The following is a 19,329-nucleotide window of genomic DNA, read 5'->3' as shown; positions in this document are numbered from 1 at the left end:
CGTTTCCGGTCGGGCTGCGTCGGCGTCCCCGCGGCGGAGGCGGGACTTCCGGCGCGGCACGGAAGCGGTCGCGCAGCGTGAGGGAGGCTGTCGATGACCTGATGCAGGCGGCGCGGCACGTCGTGGTCGCCCTGTCCGGCGGGGTGGACAGCGCCGTGGCCGCGCTGCTGCTGAGGCGGAGAGGTCAGCGACCGCTTCTCGGGGACTCTGGCTGTGCCAGGTTCCCCATGCACTGGCGGGCGGCATCCCCGACTTTGGGGGCCCCGAGACCCTCTGACCCGGGGGACGGCGGCGGCGGGGTCTGCGCTGACCCGGGGACGGTCCTGGCCCCACCGGGGCCCGTGCGGCCAAAATGTCCCCTGAACGTCCGTGCGACACGCCTGTGCCGGAGCGCCAGCGTCTGTTGCGGGCGTCCGGGGAGTGCCGGGGTCGGGCGCCGACTGAGCTGCGTTCTCCGTGTGAGGCCGCCTCCACGGGGTGGCACGCAGGGCTGGCGGGGCGGGGGGGCCTCCTCGGTTAGTCCAGCGTCCTTCTCTGAAAGGTGGAGGGACCCCCCCCCCCCCACGTCGCCGGGCCGCTGGGAGGATGAGCTGACACTAGCCCGCGCAAGCGTCACCCCGGAGCCCGGCACACAGTGGGCGCTCGGAAGACAGTCGTGGTTATTAAATAGAAATGCAGGCACCCGGGGCGCCTGGGTGGCTCAGTCCGTTGAGCCTCGCCGGGGTCACGATCTCAGATCTCAGAGTGGTAAGATGAGCCCGGGGAGGGCTGCACACTCGTCGGTGTCTGCTGGCGATTCTGTGCCTTCCTCCCCACCCACTCATGCACGTGCAGCGCTCTCACTCTCTCAGATGGATCTGTGGAAACAATGTAGGCGCGCTGTGCACCTGTAATTTGAAATCGGGAATTAAAGCCTCACCGGCGGTGGTGGTGGGTAAGGCCAGATGAGACCCGAGGCAGAGTAGCATTTCACTAAGCAGGGAATCCGCGTGAAGTGTGAGGACAGTGTTCCTGGCAGGCCGCAGCTCCAGCAGAAGGTCAGAAGCATGCAAGTGTTGGCCGGGTCTGCACAGACGAAGAAAAGAGTGATTATGGCCGATGTTACCCGAGAGACTTTGTACTATGCGGGGTAGACCATGCAGAGCCCTTGAAGGTTCCTGATGATGTGTGTGATGTGCTCTGACACATGGGGCAGACTAGCCATGGGCAGACCGCGGGGATTCCTTTTACTCTTCAGGAAGGTCGGCTGTCCCTTCTCCCCAGGATCCAGACGATCACTCCATATTCCAGCCTTCCCTGGGGTTTCCTCCTCAGTGGGGGACGCTGATGGACTTAGCAGAGGAAAAGCGTGGTCCTCTCCTTGGCATCACGGGTTTCCCTAGTCTTGTGGGAGGGGCACGTCCTATCCTGTGCCCCCCAAAAGGCACAGGTCCCATTCTGGAGTGCCTGAGCCTGGGCACCTAAGTGGGTCCATGTCCTTGAGAAGAAGGATAAGGTGATAGAAGAGGGGATTTTTAAAGCTGTGTGTGGGGTTGTCTCTTCTGCGAGCACCTCGTTAGCTCCGGGTTCTATGCAGGGACAGAGGGTTGAATGAGACATAGTCCCTGCTCTCTTAAGAGCTCCATGCTGTAGTGAATGGCAGAAGGAGCCCAGCAGAGTATGGTGTGCGCTGGAGGACAGACAGTAGGGGCGGGCCTGGTTAACTGCGGGGAGCCGTGGAGGGGTGGTCTGGCGGGTGTTCGGTGGCACACTCTATTAAACTTAGTCACATGTCTTGGGTTCTGTTACATTGAGCCTAACCACTGAGAAACATTTTTTTTTTTTTTAAGATTTTATTTATTTATTTGACAGACAGAGATCACAAGTAGGCAGAGAGGCAGGCAGAGAAAGAGGAGGAGGCAGGCTTCCCACTGAGCAGAGAGCCCGATGCAGGGCTCGATCCCAGGATCCTGGGATCATGACCCGGCTGAAGGCAGAGGCTTTAACACACTGAGCCACCCAGGTGCCCCCGAGAAACATTTCTTATACATTTCTCCCACGGGGTAGGCACCTGAGAGGGTCGCTAAGATGTTTGAAAGCTAACACTGGGCTTTCTGGTATTTGGTTGGGTACTTTGTTAAAATAGAAGAAGTCAAAGAAAGGTGGTAAAATATATAATTAGTTCAACCTTTATAATAAAATAGCCTGGATTTTAATTATCTTCTTGTCTGATGACTTAGAGTCTAAGTTCTAGATGATAATTGGAAAAAGTCTTTGAAATTAGTTTATTTTCTCGATAACAGAATGGTGGTTTTTATCTGCTTTGAAAAATGTTGAATTTCTGCTCTTTTGTCGTTCAGCACTCATTTGCTGAGCCTATCCCGCGTGCTAGGCATTGTGCAGACACAGGGTGGGGACACAGAGATGAAAATACACCACCTCGCTCACTTGGGCAACACAGGCCAACAAGTGCAGTCCTGCAGCCCACTGTGACGATAGAGGCATTACCAAGTGTCATGGGAGTGTGGGGGAAGGGGCGTCTCGGCCAGCTGGGAAGGCAGGTGGCTTGCACTCAGATTATTGATTATGGACTCTGATTTGTGCCCCCTTCCTCCCCCAGGCTACCAAGTGACAGGGGTGTTCATGAAGAACTGGGACTCACTGGATGAACATGGAGTGTGCACTGCCGACAGGGACTGTGAAGATGCTTACAGAGTTTGCCGGATCCTTGACATCCCTTTCCACCAAGTGTCCTATGTGAAGGAGTACTGGAATGATGTGTTCAGGTGGGTCCTTTTCAGAGACGCAGAGGGCTTCCTGATGCGCCGTACCGCCTTTCTGCGGGAAGGACTGTGGTCGTCAGCCGGACCGGGGGCACATGGCCACTGCTGTTCGGTGGTGGCGCCACAGACCGCGGATGGCAGGTCCTAGAACAGCCGGCCTCATATTTCCTTATGTGCCACCTGCTAGAAGTCTCCCTAATGCCTTCACGAACCTTGAGTTGTTTCTGCTGCTAGCTTTGGGTGAGGGAACTAAGGCTGAGGTCCTCCCTGAGAGGTGGCATGCGGTGATGCCTGTGCAGGTCAGCGGTGAGAGGCTTCTGGGAGAAAGAAGTAGGTGAGGCGCCCCTCCCTGGTGCCTCATGAAAACGTGAAACACCAAAACTTCAAAAATGTGACACCTGCCAATGGAGATCTTTCAGTGCCTGCTCCGAACGGGCACAGTGCAGCATCGGGGACATAAAGGGGGACAGGCAGGAGTTTGCAGCCCGGTGGGAGGGGACGTTCCCGTCAACAGAGGGGACAGTGGTGAGCGGCGTGGAGGAGGTACCAGCGATATGAAAATGCTGCACGTTCAGAGGAGGGAGAAGTGGGTCATATGGAGCAGTCAGGAGGGCTTCATGGAAGAGGTGAGGTTTGATCTGCTCTTGAAAATAACAGTGAAGTAGAGAAGATTTTCCAAACAGGACAGCAAGAGCAGTGGTGACAAGGAAAATCCCCATCATTCTGGGGGGGAGCGTTGACAACTTTGGCTGGACTCTTGTCACTGTGGAGGAAGGCTGCTTGACCTGGGGTATGGGGAGCGCAGCTAGGCTCTGCAGTGGGTGGCCATCAAAGATGTCCCGGGCAGCAGTGATGTGCACAGGTTTAGGATAGGCGCATGCATAAGGAAATCCTTGGGTCCAGTCTTGATCCTGCCACTTACTGCGTGGCTCTGGGCAATGCGCTTGGCTTTGTAAGCCTTTTTTTTTTAATCCCTTTAATGAGGATATTGCCTCACGGGGTTATTGTAAGAATTAAATGAAATTAGCTATAAAGCTGCCAGCACTGTGCCTGGCACATTAGTAAGCAATAAACGTAGCTCGTGATTTGTATTAGTGAAAAGCGCAATCTGGGAGGCAAGTGTAGGGTAAGTTATGGGAGAAGATTGGAGGCAGAGAGCTTGGGAGAAGCCGCTGTTAGAGGGTGGGAATGACAGGAGCGTGGAGTGGGGGTAAAGGCTGGCGGCGGCAGCCCTGGGGGCAGATCCGCTGGCAGCGGAGGTCAGGCTGAAGGACTGGCGGGGCTGCTTGTTAAACATCCACCTGAACGGGGCTATGGGATGTCAGCCTGGAGCGACACTGCGACAAGCACTCCATTCATTCTGGTGGGGAGACCCATCCGGCCTTACATGGGAAATGGCGCCAAGGGGCTTGGTGACTGACGAGTGTAGGAGTGGGAGAAAGTGGAGGCAGGGTAGCTTTGCCGTTGAATCCGGGTGGGTGGGGAGAGCTGTTTTGGGGCGTCCTTTCAGTACTGCAGGGCTTAAGGTGATAGCAAGAAATCCAGGCGGATTTAAACTTCACCTTTATTGCTACGTTTGGAAAGTGTGTGAGCGAATGTGAATTTCTGGAGGTTAACTCACGTTTAACGGACGCCAGGCGGGCTCTGGCCAGTCTGCCCTCTGCCTCCGTTTTGTCCTGGTGGCCTGCGTGGGTGATTGGAATTGTGCTCAGTGATCTTGGCGTTCTGAACGCTCACCGCTCTGTTTTGTTTTGTTTAAACATGTTATTTGAGAGAGAGCGTGTGCACGAGCTGTGGGGAGGGGCAGAGGGAGAGGGAGAAGCAGGCTCCCCGCCACGCAGGGAGCCCGATGCGGGGCTCGGTCCCAGGACCCTGAGATCGTGACCTGAGCCAAAGGTAGCCACTTAACCATCTGAGCCCCCCAGGAGTCCCCAGACGCTCACCGCTCTGATAGCACTCTCCAGCTCCGAGATTTCTTCTGAATTCCTTGGTTACAAGGCCCGTTTGGGCTTCAAGGGTCAGAGTGTGGGTGTTCTTTCCTCTTGCCGTCTCCCTCCTGGGGTGCAGACAGGTTTTCTCCCGTCGCTGAACAGGCTGTGCTCCGTGGTTTTTGCTGACGCCACTGACTTCTTTTCCCTTCAGCCGTTTGGGAAATGGTCAATGTGATTTTCAGAAGCAGGTGGACACCGTCAGCCTCTTCAACATTCATTCGGAACTTGTTATGTAGAAAGCGTTCTGGGGGCTGCGGACACACGGAGAGTAAAGCAAGAGTTTAATGAGACTCTTGACAACTTTCTAACAGTTAAGAAATTGAAATATGGAGCAACGCAAGTGTTCTCCCTTCCTGAGAGGACTGAGAGGTGGTAGGGACGTGTGGCATCGCCTGCTGGAGTTGAAGATACACGTGTGAGCTGTGACCCCGCGCAGATTCTCGGTGTCTTCGTGACATGGCCCTCTGGGTCAGCGTTGTCATTTGTAACCATGGTAGAGCAACACAGAGCTTTAGGTTAAATGGAAAATGATCACAGGTACTCCAGATACACCTGTAACTTTTTTCTTTTTTAAAGATTTTATTTTGAAGTTATCTCTACACCCAGCTCGAAGTTCAAACCCATGACCCCAAGATCGAGAGTTGCATGCTCCTCCGGCTGAGCCAGCCAGGTGCCCCCCACCCTTTAATACTCACTTTAAACTCCTGGAATAGGCATCATAATCCTCCTAGAGTGGATACTGTGAGACCAGGAACTTGTTGCCGAGCTGTCCTCCTTCCACGTCTAGTCAGCCAGCCTCTTAGAGCAGAAGTCAGGCCAGCCAGGCTGTCTGTGCCCTGGAAGCATCCAGGCCATTGCTGGCCCTCGGAAGTATGGGAGTCACAGTAGAAAAGTATCAGCTGGCACATTTATTCACCCAGTGACCTGGGTCCCCAGGCCGAGATTGTGGAATAGCTCCTGGAGCCCCACATAGTGGCTCTGGGTCGTTGGGTTCCTGCTCTCACTCCGGCGTGTTATTCCTCCAAGCCGTCCTCTGCTGGCGGAGTCAGGAGAGGCTGGGGTTGAGTGAGTCCATCCTGCACGGGGCCCCGTACAATCTGTGAGCCTCCGGGGAGACAGAGTGGCTGCTGGGCCAGAGTGGCAGGTGATACCTGGCTTTCTGTCCAGCTTTGTCTGTTCCCATAGATTCAGATGGAAAGTGCAGCTGGCTTTACGCGAATGTTTGATGAAAACACTGACAGTGGCTGTCCACTGAAGCTCTCCTGATTTACGGAAAATTGTAGCTTTGGTGAGACAAGGAGAAGCTAACTTAAGCAAGTAATTCAACCTAATCATTTTTAAAGATTTTATTTATTTATTTGAGAGAGAGAACGTGAGCTCAGCGGGTTGGGGTGGGCAGAGAGGGAGAGTGAGAATCTCAAGCAGACCCTGTGCCAAGTGCGGAGCCCAACCAGGGGCTCAACCCTACAACCCCGAGATCTTGACCTGAGCTGAAATCCAGAACCGGACACTCAACTCACTGAGCCACCCAGGTGTCCCCGATAGATTTATTTGTTTGAGGAATGTTTCACACTTAGAAATGAAAATCGTTTTCTTCTGTTCCAGTGACTTTTTAAGTGAATATGAAAAAGGAAGGACTCCTAATCCTGACATAGTCTGCAACAAGCACATCAAATTCAGTTGTTTTTTCCATTATGCTGTGGATAATCTCGGTAAGTCGTTTTGCTCTTTCCATTTAATCTCTTTAAAATTGTAAGGTTTTCAGAGATACTCAGGAGCCAAATCCCGGTAAACAGTTTCATCTTCAGAAGGAAAGGAAGCAGTGGAAACGATAATATTCTGTTATCTTCCTGAGTAAGAAAGAACTTTCTGGCAATATGCAGATGACAGGGTCTCCGGGAGGAAGGAGTGTGTCCTCACCATGGACCTCTCAGGTGTGGGGGCGGTGCTCTAGGTTGAGGACCAACTTCTGGGCATCCTGCCGAAACAGGTCACAGGCAGAGAGCCGGAAGCAGGGCCGCCAGAGCTTGCCTGCGGGTCCAGCTTCGCTCAGAGCAGCCCCAGTTGCAGGCAGGGTCACAGCGGGAGTGTCACGAGCCCTCCTTAGAGCTCCGGAAAGTCGGCTTCGGTGTCTTTCTGGGTGTTCTTTTTGCCAATCCTGCTGAGACTTTATTCCCCTGCCCTGAGCAGCTTGGTTTCTGGGCCTTTCTTTCCCTCCTGGATTTGAAGCCATGTTTTAGTGGTCTGTTCTTTTTTTTTCTTAGATTCTGTTTGAGAGAGTGAGCACGAGCAGGGGTGAGGGGCAGAGGGAGAGGGAGAAGCAGGCTCCCCGCTGAGTAAGGAGCTGGGAGTGGGGATCGATCCCAGGACCCGGAGATCAGGACCTGAGCGGATGCCTCACTGACTGAGCCACCCCGGTGCCACTGGTGGTCTGTTCTCAAAGCCCACCGAGGCCCTGCTCGCTGCTTACAGCTGCCTGCAGATTTTGTCTGTCTCCATCGTTCTCCTTTCTCCTCTCCGTCTGCCTGCTGTGGCATCCCTGTGCCTCTGTGGGGCTCCCTGACGCTGCCTTGCTTGCTGGGGCTGCCCGTGGCCTCTGCTGCCTTAAAGTCCACATGCTCACTCCTGTGCCCTGCCCTGCCCTTGCAGAAATTTCTGATTCTGGCCTTTCCGTGTCTTCTGTCCCGTGCGGCTTTTTGCTGCATCTGGCCACGTGCCCCAACGTTATTGTGACTGTCCTGAGCCAGTGGTCCAGTAGTGTCCCAGGACTGTTGGCTGCTCTGTCCATCAGCTGTGCCGCAGAGACAGAAGCGGGCTCACTCTAGGCCTGCAGACCCAGAGCACAAGGGCCCTCCCTCTAGGGAGGGGACACACACTGGGTCACAGGCCTCAGTGATGCCTGCAAGACAAAGGCCCCAGAATTCTGGATGCATTTGAATGACTGATGCCAAAACTGAACCTTGGTAGAGATCCTATTCCAAGTTGGCTAACTACGGTCAATCTTCCCTCTTGTCAGTGGTGGGGAGCAGATCTGGGCCTCCCGCTGCCTGCAGTCCGGCATTACCTGGTGGTTGGGGGTGTCAGGAAGGAAAGGCCCTGCTCTGCCCTCGTGGGCCACGTCTGGGGGGCTTACAGTTAGCTCCCGTTTATTCAGGAAGGGAGCGACAGGTTCATGGCTTGTGCGGTGACTTTGGTTTTGAGTGTGTTGGGAGACAGGACCTTGGATGAGCTTGGTGATTACCATGGGGTCATAGTGGCCGTGCCTGGTGAGTGGCCTCCTTTTGTGTGCCTGCCACACAGGGCAGGGCCTGGCTGTGCAGAAGGACCGCACTTGGGAGGGGTGCAGCCAGCTCTGTGGGAGGGGGGTGACACCTCCCTGTGGCGAGAGAGGCTCCCCTCGCCTTAGCCTCTCAGGGAGCCAGCCCGAGGTGGCCGTCTGTTGGGGACGCGTCAGAAGGAGTTTCTGCGGGGCGTGCTTGCGTGTCTGAATTCCCCGCGTGAGCAGCGCGGCACGGAGTGCCAGTCCGTGCAACCCGGACTCTGAGATCTTGGGGTCTCTCCCAGAGGGACTCGACGCTTGACAGTGTAAGTGGTCGTTGTTTGGGGAAATAGATTGAAGGAGGGTTTTTCCTCTCTGAGAAACAGTCAAGGTATAACAGGTTCCCAAGTGTGCTTTTTCTGGTAGTTCATATACAACAGTTCTTCTACCGGTAAGAATCTGCCTTAGGGTAGGGAATGCGTTTGGCAAACTGGAGAGCCCCCTCCTGAGCTGAGGCACCGTCTGCTGTTTTAGCTGCAGCTCATGTCAGACCAGTATTACTAGAACTTCCCTTTGTGTTGTTTTTGAATGGATAGAACTTTTTTTTTTTTTTTTAAATAAGTCTCTACATCCAGCGTGGGGCTTGAACTCATGACCCCGAGATCAGAACCTGCACGCTCCTCTGACTGAGCCCGCCGTGCCCTCAGCAGCTAATGCTCGTTGTCCCTCTCGTCTCACACTGAGCTCGTCTAGCTGGCCGGGCCCGGGCTCGGTGTGCTGCCCCTTCCTGGAATGAGTCTCTTGCCACGTGGAGTATCTGAAGTGTTTCTCCAGGGAAAGGTTGTGAACGAACACGTGCTCTAGTAGGTTCTTTTGGTTTTTTGCATAACAGGGAGGGAAGAGATGGAGTATGCTGGCTGGTCCTTCACTGCTGTGCGAATAATGTGTGCATGTCAGAAAAAGTTCAAAGTTCAAGCTCATGACAGCAGAGTGAAAATAGGGAGATGTCGTCTATCATTTCTCCTCCTGGAATCAAAGGAATGGACTTTCTCATATTTTTCTTAATCTTTGTGCATTAAAAAAAAGTGGGGGGCACCTGGGTAGCTCAGTTGGTTAAGCGACTGCCTTCGGCTCAGGTCATGGGCCTGGAGTCCCGGGATCGAGTCGCACATCGGGCTCCCAGCTCCGCGGGGAGTCTGCTTCTCCCTCTGACCTTTTCCTCGCTCATGTTCTCTCTCACTGTCTCTCTCTCAAATAAATAAATAATTTTTTTTTTAAAGTGGGGTTATAGTATTATGTATTTCCCCCTATTGAGCATTATGAAAAACTCCTTGAGAGCGGCGCCGTTCTTGTGGCATTTTAACTTCATATTCTCCGAACATTTTGGTGGTTTCAATTTTCCTTAGTATAGGAGACACTGAAATGAACTTTTTATCATTAAATCTTTTGTGTGCATATCTCTTTCCTGAAGCTAGAGTGAATGAGTGGATAGATAGAGACTTTTGAAAGTCCCATAAAGCTGCAGTAAAACCTTGTAGCAAGGTTGTATCCTTGTAAATGGAGAGTTCAAGGCCACTGTTGATGAGAATGTTGGCGTGTTGCGGGGGGCCTCCTCGCCCGGACCTCCATGTTTGGGAGGGAGCTGGGCCATCGGTGCAGACCGTCCAGCGCAAGGCTTGGTGTCTGCAGGGTTCTGGGAGCTCCCGAGGCCCGAGGCGGCCCAGCCACATGCGAGTCTGGAGTTTGATCTTGGGTTTTTAAAAATCTCACAGGAGCAGACGCAGTCGCCACGGGCCACTACGCCAGGACCTCATTGGAAGACGAGGAAGTCTTTGAGCAGAAGCACATTAGGAGACCAGAAGGGCTTTTCAGAAACCGCTTTGAAGTCAGGAACGGTAAGCGAAAGTGCCGGGTCAGACCGCAGGGGTGGGTGGACAGAGGGAGCTAGTGGAGTGTGGAGACAGGTTGTCGCCGTCCCTGTGTGGCCCGCACTAGCTGGCGGGTGTTGAAGAGTAAACGTCAGGAGGCGCCTCCCCGCAGAGCCTGCTTGGCACCTGCTTCTGTGATTTCTGACCCAGCCCTTACGCTCCGCCAGTGACTTGAAGGTTCGCAGGGTGTTTGAGGAAATACTTGTTCATGGTCGGAGCTCACAGGCCACGGCGCTTACCATGAGCTCTTGAGGGCTCGAGACCGGGGTGTGCGCACTTCTGCGGGACCCAGGCGCTGGGGCCTGACACCCGGGCCTGCTGGAGAGCGCGTGTGCCGAGTTGATGGATACGGAGCAGTGTGTCGGCATTAGAGGGAGCCGAGTGTCACCTTTCTAGAAAAATGCCCAGCCATCAGCAGGGCTGCTGCGGGCTTGTCCTGGTGCACATTTGTGTGTAGAAGAGAGGAATGCACGTCACTGTGAGGGGAGCTCAGAGCCCCGGCTGAGCAAGGAGTTTCCGTTGTGGGATTGCCGAGGGTTGGCCCGCCGAGCACCTGCCTCACCGCACCTGCCCCTTCCCCCCCAACCCCCGAGCGCAGCTGTGACGGGTGCGCGCTCCGCTTGGCCCCTCTGAGAGCAGAGGTGGAAGCGCTCGTCCCACTTCACAGGTGAGGAAACAGGCATGGAGTCATTTGACCGGGCCGCTTATGGCCGTCAAGCTGGAGCTCAGCTCCGTGCGGCCCAGCTCCGTAGTTGTTCTCTCTCTGCTACGCCAGGCCCCAGTCGAGCTCTGTCCTCCGTGTCACTGAGCCTGGTCGGAGGGCCACCCCGGCCATGTGGCCGTCTGCTGTGTTGCGGAGCCCCGAGGCTGCTGGCGGGTGCTTGGCCGGCCTGCTTTCGAACCCAGCCCCTTCCTCGCAGCAGGGGGGACTCACATCACCTTCCAGCTTGAACGTGGACAAGGGCAGGGCTTGCTTTTTGGGACAGTCTCCCTCTGCTGCCTGCGGGGTGCGGGACCCTTAGCCGCGCACTTGCCACCAGGGCCTCAGGTACAGACGCGGGGAGAGAGGACAGGTTCCCTCGGCCTCCCTTCCAGTTGCTTCCGAGGGCCGCGTCTCACAGCCCCCGGCACCCCGGTCCTGGGAAGCCCCTCCGTGTCGGGAAGAAGGCAGAGCGCTGCCACGGGGGCGCTCCGCAGCAGAAGTCACCAAGTAAATACAGATTGAAGGGTCCTGAGTGGCTAAAGGATTCATTTCCACACGGAATAGACGTGCTCGCTCACCGCCTAGAAACCGGTTTGCGCTCCAGAGCCATCTGGACCTTTACGTGAGGCCATGGGCCCTCGGAAGCTCCTCTGGTGGCACTGATGGGCGCTCCTGAGCAACGTCACGTGGGGCCGTGGCAAGGACGTGGCGCTGTCTTCGTTGTCAGTGCGCTCTCTAGGCACGGCGCTTTTCAGCTAATTCTTACTTAGTTGCTCTGGAGACCTGCACCGGGTCCCTGGGCAGCACGGCACGGGCCACGCACACGGGGCAGCGCAGAGCCCGCCTAGGCTCGTCGGCGCTCCTGGGCCCCGGCCGGGTGCCTGGTTAGGCTCACCGGTGCGGAGGGGGCGCGGCGCCGGCCTGACCGTGGACAAGCTATGAGGGTGTGTGACTGAAACCCCGGACCGTGTCCCTTCTATGGTTTAAGATCACCGGCCTTCTTTTAAAAAAAAAAAAAGACTTTGCGCCTGTCTTATTTGTTTATTTACTTTTTAAGATTTTATTTATTTGAGAGAGTGTGTGACAGAGATATTGAGAGAGCACGAGTGGGAGGAGAGGGAGAAGCAGGCTCCCCCCTGAGCAAGGAGCCCAATGTGGGGCTCGACCCCAGGGTGCTGGCATCATGATCTGAGCCGAAGGCAGACGCTTACTTAACCCACTGAGCCCCCTGGGCGCCCCAGATTTTGGGTCTGTTTTATGCTGACTCGGAGCTGTGAGGAGATGCCCATTGCTTCCAGTGTCCTGAGGCCCCCGTGTGCGCTGCTGACCGGTCTTCCTTTGGAAACAGAAAGTGGCCTTGGGCAGAGCCTGCCTCCCCGATGACTGGCTGTTTTCCATTTCTCAGCCGGTCGTGTTGCTCTGCGCGCAGGAAGGGCTGGACTAGGACTAAGGCCACGCCTGCCTGCTGTTGCACCTCTCCGACGATCTCAGCCTCAGTGTCCTCATCTGTAAAATGGGGGTCATGGACCCTCCCAAGGTTAAAGTGAGACTCACATTTGAGGCCGCGGGTGGAGAATGTTCCCTCCCCAGAGCCCGTGTCCCCCACATGACTGTGCGAGCTGACAGGCACACGTGCGTCGTATGGGCCCCAGTGCACATGTAGCACACCCTGGGGGTGCCGTGCGGCGGCCTGTCCTCTCGCTGCATCCGAGGAGTGTCGGAGCTCCGGTACTGAAAGCCCACATGCCGTTTCCCGTGGCTCGCTGAACTTGACATTGGGGAGCTTGTTGCTTACAATGGCGGCGGTCCTGGCAGGGGCCTGCGGGTGTGATGTGGCCCAGCGGTGGAGCCGGGCCTCCTTCTCTGACCCAGTGTCACGGGGCCAAGGTCAGTCACGCCTGTGCCGCGAGGCCTCAGGGCCAGAAGCGCTTCTCTGCCGGGGAGAGGAGCAGGGGGAGGCCGAGGAGGAGCAGCGCACAGATGTCCGCGTGACTCTGAATGAAACCCGCTTTTCGTGGAAACTCCTGACTGCGAAGGTGGGGGGCGTGGGGAGCGGCTGACCCCCCAGCCCGGAGTCCTCCGGGGGTCCCTCGTCCAGCTTTCTCATGCTCGGCTGCGTGTATCTTGGGCTCGTTTTCACGTCACCTCTTCAGAGCGGGTCTGTGCCGAGTTGGGTCTGTAAAGTTCCATGACCCGGGGAGGGAACGGGATTAAACTTTCCGATCACATAGACTTGTTCTTAACGGCACCTAAACTCGGGGTGAGAACTCGTCTCCCCTGAAGCACGGGATTGTCTGTCTTTCCTGGTGGTCTGCCTAGGAGTACTGCTTTCTGCCTCAACGGAGCAGGGAGGAGCTGGTAGGACGGGACTCGCGGCCAAGGACCGTTGTGTTCATTCCCGCACCGTGTTTTGTTCTTTACTCTTGGCAGTGGTTAAACTTCTTCAAGCAGCTGACAGCTTTAAAGACCAGACCTTCTTTCTCAGCCAGGTTTCCCAAGATGCCCTGAGGAGAACCCTCTTCCCTCTGGGGGGGCTAACGAAAGATTTTGTCAAGAAAATAGCTGCTGAGAATAGACTCCATCACGTGCTTCAGAAGAAGGAGGTACGACCAAGGGGGGTGTGCTCGCGGCCACGGTCTGCGGAGAAGCGGGGCCCCGTCTGGGCGTTTCCTCCCCAGGAGCCAATGTTAGGACAGAGCCCGGGTCACGCGTCCAGTAGGACACGCTGTTGACATTCCAGGAGCTGCTCAGACACGATTGCTCCCTCTGGGGTGAGCGGCTTTCACAGCGGCCCGGCTAGCTTGTTGGGGTGTCCTTGGCCCAGGCTGCCAGGGGAGGGCAGGGCTAAAGGACCGGGCCCTGAGACGCCCTGGCCAAGGCTCTGTCGCTGCCTGCACGCAAATCTGCCTTTTTCACACAGCCTAGCCCCTCCTTGTCGAGGGCCTTCCTGTCCTGGGTACTGTGCTGATGGCCCCTGAGGACAGGGTGAGAGCACATGGGTTCCTCACTCCTGCCTTCATGGAGCTCGCAGGAGGGGAAGACAGACATGAAACATACCACAGCAAAACTGGAAAATGTGTAGGAGGCACCAGTGGGCTCTAACTAGATTGGGCTAGAGCCAGAGACGGGCTCTGGGGAGTTAACATTTTATTTAACGTAAGGCCTCAGGATGAATAGGATTTAGTGTCCCAAAGACGGCTGGGGGAGAACAGCCCCAATAGTGGGAAGGGGGTGTGCAAAGGCCCTGAGGCAAGAAGAGCCTGGGCATTGGAACGACGGTGAGGCCAGCGTGGCGGGGGTCTGGTGCTACAGGATGGTCCCGGTGTGGTGGGGCCATGTCAGGGATTGGGTCACCTTTAGCTGAGGCTGCTGCTGCCCTTTTGTCTTCCTGGGAATGAGCATGACCTTTTTTATCAGCAAGTCATTGTCCCCAAGGGAGACATCTTTTCACGCGTGCATCCACCCATCATCTCTGTCCCTCCGTTCACTGGTTCGGGTTCTGGGTGTGGTTCTGTGGTGGGAGCTGGGGGGCCACATGTCCGGGAGACACAAGTAGAGAGCCGGTGAGAGAGCCGTGTGACAGGAGCGGCGCTGGAGCGCACCCTCCGCTTGTCTTCTGGGCTAGAGGAGATCTCCTTGAGGGAGACGCTCCTTCCTCTGACTCTCCTGCGCACGGGTCAGCTTCTGACCCAGCTGCTCTCCTTCCCAGGCTGAGCCCGGCTCCCGGCTTCCCCGCAGCTCGCGGATGGTGGTCCGAAGGGCTGGCCCCACTCCGGCTCTCTCTCCTGGGAGGACGTGGTGTGGCCTTGCTTACTCACCAGATCCCGGGTCGGGGGCCTGAAGCAGACCCTGGGAGGCTGAGACGCTCTGAAAGCCCTCAAGGTCCGTGCGAGGGCACGGCCGGCGTGTGCGGGTACTGGCCGAGGAGAGCCGGGCCCGCGGCCCGCTGCTGCCCCGGCACTGGCCTGTTCTCGTGCGGACACTGGCCTGCTCGCTCCCCTCACGCTCGGCTCCCCTTCCCTTCCAGAGCATGGGCATCTGTTTCGTCGGCAAAAGGAATTTTGAAAATTTCATTCTTCAGGTGAGTGTTCTGAGAGGCGAAAGAGCGGAGGCACGTTTCTGCTCTGGGCCTGCATCTGTGAGTAAGAACGTGCTTGTTTTTCAGTATTTACAGCCCCGGCCTGGTAAATTCATTTCTATAGAAGACAATAAAGTTCTGGGAACACACAAAGGTGAGACCCCACCTTGGGCTGCCTTTCGTCATAAACTCCCTGAGTCGTGGGGCAAGTTGCAGCTCTGGGAGGGTCCGACAAGAAGCCTGTAGTTCCTTCTGCATCCGCGCGGGAGTCCAGGAGGCCTGTGGGCGGGGGTCGCAGGTGGCTCGAGTGAGTGTGGCGGCCAGTGCTGTGCGTGGGCTCCGTGAGGCCTGGCAGCTAGTGAAGAGGGATGCCCTCCGATTCCGGAAGACCCGTGTTGCGTCTCTGTAGGTAAAAGTACCCTCTCACCGCAGGGGAAGAAAACATGAGAACACAGAGAGGTCCACCCTGATGAAAGCATGACTGACTTCACACTGAGCTTCCAGATCTAGGACGAGGATGGGACAGGATCAGAGGGTGTCCCCACAAGGCAGGGGTGTTGCGCTTGGGTGCAGACGTTCGGGGGGAGCACCGTGAACTTGCCCCGGGCTGGTGTGGGGAGGCTGCAGCAGACAGATCAGGCTCCAGCATTCACAGCGCAGTGGGAGGACAGAGAGTGGGTTGGTGAGTGGTGGGCCTGTGCCCCCGGGGCATCAGAGAGAAGCCTTCGGGGGCTGGAGACCAGGTAGGTCTTGACCCAGAATGTGTCTGACCTGCTGGGGGGACAAGGGCTGGTACTCAGACATGGACAGGCTCACTGCTGGCTCTTTGGAATCCCCCGACCCAGTTTGGGCAGATGGCTTCTCTTTCCCATTGGGGGAGCTGGACTTGGCTGTCCGGGACTCCTGGGGAGCCAGGCAGAGAAGCCCCGTGCATTCCTAAGACGGGAGGAGGGGACAGGCCTGCAGGGTGCTCCCTCCCAGCCGGTCTCCGGCAGGATGACATCCCCTCAGCTTGTCTCTTCTGTGCTAGTGCTGTCCCTCGGGGGGTGAGGGTCGGGGGCTGGCTATCCAGTCTTGTGATGTTTGTTGCAGGGTCGGGGTACCCAGAGAAGTGGGGGCAGCCCTGATGCCCCAGCCCCCCGTGCAGTTCATCCATCAGAGGGGTTCCTGGGGGCTCAGCAGGAGGGGACTTAGGGCTTCTGTGCACATTCCGGAGGACTGGTCCCTGCGGCCCCTGGTTTGGGTGGTCCAACAGCTGGCATGGCTCCTGGCAGGGCACGGGGTGCAGCCTGATACAGAGCTGAGGCTGTGGTGGATGAACACAGCTGCTCTGGACTACCTACCTCTCGGCGGCCCCCAGAGCCTCCCAACTGCTGCCCCTCCCCCCATGCTGTGCACCCCGTCAAGAGGGGGGTGATATGAAGGCGCTGGTGCCGGCTGTTGAGAAACCGTCTTTCTGTAGGTTGGTTCCTGTATACTTTGGGCCAGAGAGCCAAGATAGGCGGCTTACGGGAGCCCTGGTATGTGGTGGAGAAGGACAGCACCAAGGGCGATGTGTTTGTGGTGAGTCGGGCTGGCCTTTTAGACAGGTGACCGAGGTCCGTTTTTGGCGGAAGACCAGGCAGGCTGTGGTGTCCTACAGAGCAGCCGTGGCGGATGGACCATCCTTGCCTCCCTCTGTGTCCTCCTGGGACTGGCCCCCGAGTACCAGCAGGGCTTTGGGGAAGGTATTCATCAGGGTCTTACCGTGTGCCAGCCACTCTAGCAGGCACGTTAATGGCTGTGAACAGATCCTATTTTTCTGATTTTACGCAAGAGGCCGAAGGTCCCTCAGTGCTTAGGATAGGGCTGGCCCATGGCTGCGCAAGCTACTGCTGGACACACGGAAGCGGCCGAGCCGGGTCCAGAGACGTTTGTGGGCCACAGTGACTTGAACCCTGTCCCCAGGCTCTGGAGCAGGGCTTCCCAAAGAGGGTGAGTTGGCCCTGCTCCCTCCACCCAGGACACTCGGCAGTGTCCCTATGGTATCTGATGGGTGGAGGCCAAGGGGGGCCCCTGACATCCTACAGGAAAGCCCCCACCCTGAACAGATGATCCAGCCTCCCGTCTCAGCCGTACCGAGGTCGAGAGCCCTTGCCCTAGGAGAGCTGGGTGCTCGGGCACAGAGCTGGAGAAGCCTTAGACACAGGCAGAGCTTGCCTACGATTCTGGGCCATTTCCTTCCTCAGAGAGCCGTGGGTATCACAGCCTGAGCAGGGATTGTGGTTACACGTAAATTAAAGTGGTATTCGTGTAAAATTTCAGTGGTCTCTGTTGCGTTCTGAGAAACAAGGAGGGTCGTCACCCGGCATTTGTCCCCATGTGGGTATCCCTGCCTGGGGCTTGGGTCAGATGGCCTCAGTACAGCCCCGGGGAGCCGGCCCTGTGCCTTCTTTCCCCTGCCGCCTGGAGTTTGATGGGCTCCTGGGGTGACCGTTTGGAGACAAGCCAGCAGCGTGGCGGGCCCTGCCTCGGCAGGTGCGGCAGGACGTGAGGCTGGAACTGGCGGGTGCTGACCATGGTTTGCTGCTCGTCAAGTGTGACTGTGACAAGACCCTTTCCCTCCTATGCCTCAGTTTCCTCCTGTGCAGAATGGGATCCAGCAGCGTGGGGTGGTCCCACGCATTTCTGGGCGGACGCTGTAGTCAGCAGTCAGCATGGCGTTGGGGTCGCTACTGATGAAGCGCAGGCTTGGGGTGGGGGCCCCTCCGCTGAGGGCTCCCGTGTCCTGACCTGCGCGTTCCGCCCCACAGGCCCCCCGGACAGACCACCCGGCTCTGTACAGGGACCTGCTGCGGACCAACCGCGTGCACTGGATCGCGGAGGAGCCGCCGGCAGCCCTGGTCCGGGACAAGATGATGGAGTGCCACTTCCGGTTCCGCCACCAGATGGCGCTAGGTGACAGAGCCGGAGGGGCCCTGCGGAGGGGGCCCAGAGTCTGCGCGGTCCTTAGACTTGGGGCGGGAGCGTCCCCCACTGTTCAGGTTGCATAACGTATTCGGAACCCCCTCTTTGCCTGCGTTCCCTGGGAGCCCTGATGGGGAGGCACTGAGGCCTGCCTGGCCGCCCTCGTCCACCGTGCAGGACGTGTCCTGGAGGTGCTCGCGTGGCAGGCCAGGAAGCAGGTGGCACTGAGCCGCTCCGGCTGTGGCCCCCGCTGCCGATGCTCCTTCCACCCCTTGGGGGTGCGAGGCCTGGGGCTGGCCTCACGTGGAAAGGCCAGGGCCCCCTCCAAAGACCCCTCTTATTCACCCAGTGCCCTGTGTGCTGACCCTCAACCAAGACGGCACCGTGTGGGTGACAGCTGTGCGGGCCGTGCGGGCCCTGGCCCCAGGACAGGTGAGTGGGATGTGCCTGGCCCTGCGCCCGTGCTGCCCAGGGAGGTGGGGAGCCCGGATGGAAGGCAGGACCGGGCCTCACTCCACGTTCACGTGTGGCCAGAGCCGGGCCCTCGTGCACGAGATGGGCTTCAGCATGTGCTCAGGTGCGCCTTGCCGAGGCCCGTGTGGCCGGGGGGCTCTGGCCAGTGGGCTCTGTGCTCTGGAAGGACAGACCGCACTTCCTCCCCGCCGGAGTGCCCCGTTTACAGGGTGGGGGTGCTGAGCTGCTGGCTGGGTGCCTAGTGTGCCCCCACCCCACCCCCACCCCCCAGCCATACCAGTGATACCTGCCCCTGCTTGATGCTGGGAGGGCCCTGCTGCCCTGTCTGGCCCTGTCCTCCCCCACACCCGCAGCCCAGCAGCTGCAGACCCACGCTCCTGGCTGCTGTGGGCACCCGGCGTCGGGCCCCACGGAGCTCACACGGGCCTCTTTACTTCTTAGTTTGCCGTCTTCTATAAGGGGGAGGAGTGTCTGGGCAGCGGGAAAATCCTGCGCTTGGGGCCATCTGCCTACATACTCCAGAAGGGCAAGAGCAAGTCCAGAGTGGCCGTCGAGGGCCCCAGCGACGGCCCCAGCGACGGCCCAGGGCTGGGCCCCGTGCTCTGAAGGAGGCTGAGCGGCTGCTGCACACCCGGGAGCAGGCCCGGAGGAGTGGAGCCCATTGTGGAGCTGTCGGTGGGAGCATGGCTGAGCCTGCTGCCCCGGTCCTAGCAGGCTGGCCTCACAGTGCCGGGCGAGCCCCGGAAAGGCTTGTTCTGTCTTCCCCAAGTTGGTGCTCTGGCCGGAAGGACTTTCTGCCTAGTGGGTGGGTCCCAAGTACCCCGTGTATAGAGTTGCTCTTCTGGGCCCCAGGGGAGGTCTCCCACCCGCAAGCACACAGGCGGCCCGGCGAGGAGGCTGCAGGGACACGGGGACGGCACCCAATAAAGCGTGTGTCTGGGACAGAGTCTGATGGGTCTCCTGAGGGGTGCGGGCCTCTGGCGCACACCTCCGGCAGAGTGACACGAGCCCTGCTCCCCCTGTTCCCGCCGCACCCTCCTTCCCTGGGAGGGCCAACAGTGGTGGGACCTGAGCTGACCCTCGGCCTTGCGAGGGGGTGCAGCCGCGAGGAGGCCGTCCCTCCCCCTGCCGAGCGCCTGGCGCCTTGGCTGCAGTCACATGGCAGCCAGGAGGACCAAGGGCCTTCAT

General features: G+C 57.9%; 1 protein-coding gene across 2 annotated transcripts; it reads left to right on the top strand.

Annotated features, from left to right (window-relative positions):
* Positions 1 to 81: 81 nt before the first annotated feature.
* TRMU (tRNA 5-methylaminomethyl-2-thiouridylate methyltransferase) lies at positions 82 to 18,815 on the top strand. 2 transcript variants are annotated; one of them, XM_032882765.1, is made up of 11 exons: positions 82 to 183; positions 2,600 to 2,765; positions 6,359 to 6,465; positions 9,785 to 9,907; positions 13,074 to 13,246; positions 14,671 to 14,724; positions 14,809 to 14,875; positions 16,184 to 16,284; positions 17,514 to 17,658; positions 18,017 to 18,099; positions 18,583 to 18,815. In XM_032882765.1, the coding sequence occupies exons 1-11, from the start codon at positions 102 to 104 to the stop codon at positions 18,745 to 18,747; spliced, it is 1,266 nt and encodes a 421-aa protein (XP_032738656.1). In that variant the 5' UTR covers positions 82 to 101; the 3' UTR covers positions 18,748 to 18,815. The 2 variants fall into 2 exon arrangements, with proteins under 2 accessions (XP_032738656.1, XP_032738657.1); XM_032882766.1 differs by lacking the exon at positions 82 to 183 and having other exon boundaries at positions 2,652 to 2,765; positions 13,133 to 13,246.
* Positions 18,816 to 19,329: the final 514 nt, after the last annotated feature.

This window comes from Lontra canadensis, unplaced genomic scaffold (assembly GCF_010015895.1).
Source record: "Lontra canadensis isolate GAN:19392208 unplaced genomic scaffold, GSC_riverotter_1.0 scaffold84, whole genome shotgun sequence".
NCBI lineage: Eukaryota > Metazoa > Chordata > Mammalia > Carnivora > Mustelidae > Lontra > Lontra canadensis.
Note: the sequence above shows the minus strand (reverse complement) of the source record. Positions and strands in the feature narration are given on the sequence as shown.

What these genes read in the sequence shown, in the direction of transcription:
- TRMU (XM_032882765.1), top strand. Translation starts at nt 102, where the DNA reads ATGCAGGCGGCGCGGCACGTCGTGGTCGCCCTGTCCGGCGGGGTGGAC. An exon ending in GCTGCTGCTGAGGCGGAGAG is followed by an intron (nt 184 to 2,599) that starts GTCAGCGACCGC and finishes TTCCTCCCCCAG; the next exon opens with GCTACCAAGTGACAGGGGTG. An exon ending in ACGTGCTTCAGAAGAAGGAG is followed by an intron (nt 13,247 to 14,670) that starts GTACGACCAAGG and finishes CTTCCCTTCCAG; the next exon opens with AGCATGGGCATCTGTTTCGT.